The 7,629-nt window shown below is 50.2% G+C and overlaps 2 protein-coding genes across 2 annotated transcripts; one reads left to right on the forward strand and one right to left on the reverse strand.

Annotated features, from left to right (window-relative positions):
• Positions 1–45: 45 nt before the first annotated feature.
• H310_15036 (hypothetical protein) lies at positions 46–2,598 on the reverse strand (the record flags this gene model as incomplete). Its single annotated transcript, XM_008883014.1, has 1 exon — positions 46–2,598. A coding segment is annotated over one exon (2,553 nt), but the record flags the coding sequence as incomplete, so codon positions are not given.
• Positions 2,599–4,117: 1,519 nt separating this feature from the next.
• H310_15037 (hypothetical protein) lies at positions 4,118–4,562 on the forward strand (the record flags this gene model as incomplete). The annotated part of the gene is made up of 2 exons (XM_008883015.1): positions 4,118–4,354; positions 4,419–4,562. The coding sequence occupies 2 exons, from the start codon at positions 4,118–4,120 to the stop codon at positions 4,560–4,562; spliced, it is 381 nt and encodes a 126-aa protein (XP_008881237.1).
• Positions 4,563–7,629: the final 3,067 nt, after the last annotated feature.

Genomic DNA, 7,629 nt, shown 5'->3' on the forward strand with positions numbered 1-7,629 from the left:
CTTTTCGGCAGCTGCGGCAGCAACATTTTGCTCCAATGTTCCCACCGTGACAAGCGTGGCTGCTTTCGACTCTTCGAGAGCGGCCACCTTGGCTTCCAGGGCTGCAACTTGTGCGCTGCTGTCTCCTTGTAGCGACAACAGGCTGGCCTCGTGGGCAGCCTTGTCCGACAATTGAGCAGCCAACAGAGATGCAACTTGTTCCTTCAATTCGTCTCGCTCGCTTTCAACTTCTTGCTTTGCCTGAGTGTGCGATGCCACAACAGCAGAGTGGGCAAGAGCTGTGTTAGTCGCTTCCTGAGATGACGACAGCTGCAGGGCAGCAAGTTCCTCCTTGAGTTGATCAACTTGGGCTTTAGATGCGGCAGTCTCCGCTTCTGCCGTCGCCAATGCTGTTAATGAGGCAGCTTGAGCAGTGGACAAATTAGTCAACTTGACTTCCATCGCACCCAGCGATTCTGTCAAAGCCTTGACATCGGCTTCGTGAGATGCTTTTTCGTCGGCCAGCTCTCGTTGTGCATTCACGCTTACGTCTGATATCTCAGCTTGAGCGACAGCAACAGACTTCGATAACGCGGCAACCTCAGTCGTCAGAAGATTGATTTCGGCTTGCTTTGACTCAATATCCGACTGGGCAGTGGCCAATTCAACTTGAGCGGCAGCCAGAGCAGCAGTGACAGTAGCCACCTGAGCATGGACTTCGTCAAGCTGCGTAGTAAGAGCAGCCAAGGCTGCTTCGTGAGTCACTTGGTCAGCGGCACGGGCGGCTACAAGCGCCGCAAGTTCGGCTTGAGCAGTATCGCGTTGAGTTTCCACTTCCTTCAGGGCTAGGATATGGGATTCCTTCGTTGACGAATGCAACAAAGCTGCCGCTGCAGCTGCCGCGGCGGCAGCAGCAGCTTCGCCTTGGAGTTTAGCAACATCAGCTCGCAGTGTGGACACTTCGGTTGCTTTGGCAGTGGAATTGGCTTCAGCTAGAGCCAAAGCGGCCGCAGTTGCGACTTGGGTGGCGTTTAATTCAGACAATTTCGCATCCGTAGCAGCTGCGTGTTGTTGAGCAGCGGCTAGGGACGCATCCAATGAAGCCTTCTCGGCACCGTGGGTAGCAATGAGCGCCGCAAGCTCAGCCTTCAATTGATTTCGCTCTTCTTCCACTTGTTTCTTGGTCATTTCAATTTGTTGTGATGTAGAAGAATGAGCAGCCGCTGCCGCAGTAGCAGCGGCGGCAGCTGCTGCCACTTCTGCTTTAAGTGCATCCAGCTCAACTTGGAGTGCAGCGGCTTGCGCTGCCTTGTTGGTCAAATCGGCCTGGGACTGGGTCAGCTCAGCCGACGTAGTGTCCTTGGAAGCAGTCACTTCAGTTAACTGTGTTGACACAGTAGCAAGTTTAGCAGTGAGGGATTCCACCTCGTCGTCCAGTGCAGCTTTGTCCGCTGAAGTCGATGCCTTCAATGAAGCCAATTGAGCTTGCAAATCTTCACGTTCGGCGAGCAATTGTTCCGAAGATTTGGAGTTCTTGAGGGCTGCAGCGTACTTCTCGGCCTCCAAAGCAACCAAATTTGCAGTCAATAAGTCAATTTCCGCTTGCTTGGCAATGATATCTTCCTTCGACGCAATAAATGCAGCCGCGGTGGCAGCTTCCGCTGCAGTCAACTCTGAAAGCTTTGCTTCGACGGCAGCTAACGTTTCTTGATGGCTGGCCAACGCGGCTTCGTGGGTCGTGGCTGCAAGTGCTGCGGCGGCTGTGAGCGCGGCAATCTTGGCTGAGAGATTGTTTCGTTCACCTTCGAAGACCGCCTTGGACCTGGAGTGTTCATGTGTGGCGACCTCGTGTGCAGATGCCGCTGCGGCGGCTGAGACTGCGGCCGCAGCTGCAGCTGCTTCTAACGAAGCCACTTTCTCTTGAAGCAAGACAATTTCAGCCTTATGGGCGTCTACTTCGGCAATTGACGCGGCAAGTGAGGCTTGAGCGACTTCAAGGTCAGCGGTGACGTTCTTGTGCAATTGTTCAAGAGCAGCGAGCTCTTCACGAAGCTTTGCAACGGCCGCCTCATGCTCGGTATCAACTTTAATTTTTTCGTCGAACAAGGACGAGAGGCGGGTTCGAAGACGTTCAATGTCTGCTTCGAGACGTGCCTTTTCTTTGGCTGCTTCAGCTGTCGTTTCCGCGCACAACGCGCATTCTTTGCCGTTAATCTGGCTTTCCAATTGCTTGATACGATTTTTGTACCATTCCAAGGACGTGGACTCGTGCATCAAGAGGAGCTTGCCCTCGACCGCAGCTTGGTGGGCAAGGTCAGGGCCATGCGCGAGAAGTGTGCGGTTGTTGCGGACGACACGAGTACGAGGAGTATCGGTGGCAGGACCACGTTCCGAGTAGAAGATGCCTCGAGGAGTCTCCGTTCGCGAGCTTTCTGGTCCTGCTGTGGAGCGAATCGAGACAGGCACATGCGGTGTCGTGACAGGCTGTGGTGGCAACGATGGGCGATTTTGTCGCTCGAACATTCTAGCCGCAGCGACCTTCTCTTCCTTCTTCTTCCCCAACCTCCATCTGGAGAAGATACCGTCTTGATGCTGCGCATCTACGCTGTCATGGCCCATGATGCGCGCGACGTCTGTGAGCTTGACGTGTGAAAAGCAGAAATGTTACTCGCCCAACTGCAAATCTCCACATGGCAAATGGGCGAAGACATGCAATTTTGCATATAATTTCTGGCCCATGTTGACTCGATCTTAATGTTTAAATACTCGAGAGGACGCGCCAAAAAACGTACAAATTTCAAAATCTATACTACAGACTAGTGCCAAATGCATGGAACGTTTCATATATTCATCTGAGCTCGGAATGCCTTCTACCAACGTTGCTGGCGATCGTCTATGGTAACGGTTACCACTCGGTTACCTCCGCAATTACACATAAACGGCGGCGGTGAAAGGAAGACGCCGTCGGCAAATCGGGACCGAAGCTACGTGCGAACGCCTTCGTAGGTCTTTCGACACGACAAAGTTAGTTTGTACGTGGTGACTGATGCCACCTGGATTTGCATCGAAAAGTACCTGTACAAATCTAGGATTGGTCGGTATGGCGAGAGTCAACAATCCCAACCACCCTGGCACTGAAATTGTTGAGTCCGAGAGCGCCAGTTGCACGCGATGGGCAATCGGGAGCGTCCACGGCAACGTAGGGGTTGCTCGACGAAGGGAACGATCTGCGACGTGTAGGACAGCCGACGCCAGTTTCTTCCCACCGGCCATTGGTGTAATTGGTGGGCAAAGGATCGAGTATAAAATGTTAAAGTGGATTGGTCATCCTACGGCGAGTGAAATATAAATTTGAAGAGGCATTTGTGTCTCTCCAGGCAGCCGGTCGACGGGGGCAGGACACGACGGAAGTTTCGAAGTGAACATTACGCGCGACTAGAAACACTGCTTTATGTCTGCTCAAGCAGATCGAGGGCATGGCGTCGGGTTGGTGTCGAATGCTCCGACAGGAAAACCCTCGTGTGTATGCTCCGACTGTGCACGGTGGACAGTACCAAGCTGTATTTTGTACGTGACTCAACTTGTGATGCTAATGTGGCGTACAATGGGGAAGTCCACCGAAGCGATGCTGGAGCTGATCTCGAACATCAAACGACTATTGTAGAAGATATCTTACAAAGTTGGCGACTTTTGTGGGACTCGTGTATTGCTGTGTTCAGAGAAACAACGACAAACAGAACCACTACAGTGAAATCGGTGGAAAATTGTCCCCAGTAGGCCTCCGACTCAAATGTGTAGTCGGTTCCCAATCAGGTAGTCAAATGTATGGTAAATATCTATGGGTATATAAAAAATGAGGCTCATTTTGTTCAAATATGGTTCTCCTTTGAGTAGATAAAGTATTTCGAAACCAGATCGACCGACACCTCGCAAATAGACTAAGCTAATTCGGAATGGACAGTAGGTTTGATCAAGAACTGCTGGACTACTTCAAATACAAAGTTATAGAGGGAGATGAGTGTTAGTTCTGGCCGTATTTTCATTGGCCACCGATACAGTTTCCCGCGCAATGCAATGCAGGAAGACGAACCACCACACACAAATAATTTCTACACGAATGGTTCTCAACGTCACGTCAATGCTGGAACGCTTGCAAGTTCAGGCCGTGTTCGACCAGCACTACCTCGAGGAGTGCTTGGACGTGTTCGGAGCGGTCGCCGACGAAGAGAACACCACCACCACGTACAATAATCCTGTAATCGACAAGGTTCTCGAGGAGAGTGGCATTGACGGCTTTCGGACCTTAACAAACTTCACGCCTGCCGAATTCGACACTGTATCGTTGAAGGCCCGCTCGTCCCTCGCTGGATGGACGGTCGGGGTCGCAAACCCACGACAACGGCAAATACACCCTGTTCATGACCTTGGTCATCATGAAGCACTACCAGCCCTGGGTGAAACATGGTGTCGACTTTGGAATAAAGGTGCCAACGCTGGAGAAGATGATTATGCGTGTTATTGACATTGCCTCTCCTGTCCTCTATGATGCTCTTGTCACCATGCTGTTCATGGCGTTCCTCTGAGACAAGGCTCCACCTTCGCAAACTTCCCATACGCCAAGTACGCCACTGACGTGAAATTTCAGCCCTCCCACCGTCCTTCACTTCGCTTTGGCGAACAAAAGCACTACTTCAGTGGAAAGCATAAACTCTACGGGCTTAAAATTGAAGCATCAGTATCACCTCAAGGCTTCATGGTCGACATGAGTTCTCACCAACCGGGGCCCGTCGCCGACATGACGATGTTCCGCAACGATGTCCATGTGGAAGCCTTCACCAAGAAGCCTGACGAAGTCATGGTGAACGACAATGGGAGCAATTCCAAGCGCATCCTACCTTGTGGGCGGTTCTCGTGGACATGGGCTATCTGGGACTGTCGCACACAATTCGCGCCATCCATCCGAAGAAGACGCCTGTGCAGGGGACGCTTGACCGCCAGGACCTTGAGCGCAATGCGGCGGTGTCATCGGACCGCGTCGTCGTTTAAAACTTCTTTGGACGCGTTTGCCTCCTGTGGAAGGTGTCGCTCAATACGTTTGCGTTGTTTTGATGCCCTTGCGTGACGACGACCAACATCACTACCGTTCTGTGCTTGCGCGCTATGCTCCAACGACGGAAAAAAGAGGAATCGACGTGCAGCGACCCAGCGCCGTCCTGCGCAAAGGCGCGCCGAACGTTTGGCAACTGACATGCTGCGTTCTTCATTTGCGGCGCGTTCTGCCTTCCGATCCCCATCTGGTCACCGGTAAAAAATTGTATGCATTATACTTGGAATTTTTATACTCAAAAATACGTTTTTGCATACAAACTTCAAGTATAAATAAAAAGTTTGAATAAAATTTTGTTGGCTTGTTTGTTTTTGATCAATGATTGGGCTTTGGGCAAAACCTCAGTGAATTGGGAAATGAATCGATCAATGGTTGGCTACCCTGTCTATATTCGAAATATTATCTGTTCACCAAATGACTCAGTCCCTCGTCAGCACATCTCAAGCATACGATTGAGCCCTCTCCTTTGCAAAGGAGCCTGTCCATAGGGAAATCGATTCCATTTTGACTTGGTGACCTAGTGGTACTTGGTCACATGTTGGTTTTGTTACTGTAATATTGTCGCAGCATTCATCTGCAGAGAGGCATTGGAATATTTTTAGCCAATGGGTAACAAATACTTTCACGACCTAGTACATGGTATCATACATCAGTCATCATGGATGATCCCCTCACTTCATCCTCCATTTGACAGTACGTCGCCATCATACAATTGTACAGTAACATTTTAATGCAAACCGTTCTAACAGAGGTTGAGAGCATCTAGGACTCATTTTTTCATTTTGTATATTGTATACAATTTGAGAAGGACTATTAACAGAAAAACCCTGAGATGATTTATACACCAAAATATCTAGAATCACGAGGTATTTGTTCTTACACGAGTTAGGTAATGCTATCTATTGCGCCATCTTCGCTACTGTTACCTCTATTTCGGACTCGCAGCGGCATCGTCAGCATCATCACGAGCATGGAGGTACCGACAAAGAGCCTTCACCTTCTCCTTCGTCTGTTCAATGCAATTGTAGATCGAATCTCTCGATAGACCAGCAAAGGCAGCATCCAGGCGACATCGCACATCTTCGAATGTCGTTGCAACTTAAAATAAATTGTGTACTGCCTCCCAACGACACCCTTAACCTCTGACCATATCGCCTCAAGAGGCTGCAGATCAGAGTGGTAAGGGGGCGTCCACACCACCTTGTGCCCACGGTTCGTCGCCATCATCACGACCTCTGATAATACGTATTTGTCATTGTAGATCTTCAGCACGCTCCAAATCATAGGCTTTGACGCATTCAGAGGCACGTCCAGGCCCAACGTCCTGTATTCGTTTGCATATCAGCTTTCTTCATCGATTCGTTTGGTGTTCCATTTGGTCGTCCACGATGGTACTTGGCATTATCCATTGCTATTATATCACCGTACTGTTCTAGCCTCTCCAACTCGTCCAAGACGTCTGCGAACCAGTCGACGGAGAAATCGTGCGTAAACATTGCGTGATAGTCCTTGGGTTGACGCTGACCCCCTTGAAAGGTTTCGAGTCCAACCAGGTGCGAATTGTCCGGTCCCGAACTCATGATGCCGGCGACAAAGCAAAGCGACGACCCTCGTATCTGGCCTTTGGTTGAGACAACTTGTCATCGGGATGGTAAAGGCTGTCACCATGTCTTGCGTAGAGATGGTGGGTGTAGGACTCGTCAATGTACAATATCGATCGGGCAGGTTCCTCCAAGAGTGCATCGGCCACCATTTGCACGTAGATATCCCGCTTTACAATTACTTTACTCGACAAACCGTACGTGGCACCACCTTGTTTACCTATCTTGACACCGTTCTTGATAAGGAAAGTCTGCTTAGCTCTCAACGCTGCAGCGATGGCCTTTGGGTCATTAAAATCAACAACCAAGTGCTTGTGATCGACCAACAGAGCCAAAATGTCCTCTGCAACGACTCGAGCACGCTCTAACCGTCTTGAACGCACGAATACAAGGAAGAGCGACAACAACTCTGCAGACCTTTTGATGCGTGTTTTGTGCGCAGTCCGGTTTGCTGGTGGGCTTGCAACGTTTATTACTATGGCTCCTGATGTACTCTGACCAAACTCGCTGGACTGTTTTCTTGGTACGACCCAAAATCCTCGCAATATGGCCAGATACGTCACAGTGACCCTCATTGCGGAAATAGGCGTGAAGGCGTAGGATGTCCAAGCGTACTCCAAGTGTGAGAGCAGGTGAACGCTTCGTAGAGACGAAGTCGTACAGTATACGTCGTCGTAGTTGTGCTATGGCATGTTAAATTAAAATCGCACGTGTGTCGCTGTATTTTTTGGCGTAACTACTTATGGATATTCGGCCCTTTGCGCAAGTATTTGCACAAACCCTGAAACATGATATTTATCGGGTTTTGACGGTACTTTTGGTGTTGAGGTCACGGACTCTGACACGATGGAGTCTAAGGCCCAGCGCGATGCTCACTCAGCATTGATCCAGCGTCGTGGGTCAACCACAGCGCACGAAAGACCAATGATACCAGGTACGCGA

This window comes from Aphanomyces invadans, assembly GCF_000520115.1.
Source record: "Aphanomyces invadans strain NJM9701 unplaced genomic scaffold supercont1.140, whole genome shotgun sequence".
Taxonomy (NCBI): Eukaryota; Oomycota; class Saprolegniomycetes; order Saprolegniales; family Verrucalvaceae; genus Aphanomyces; species Aphanomyces invadans.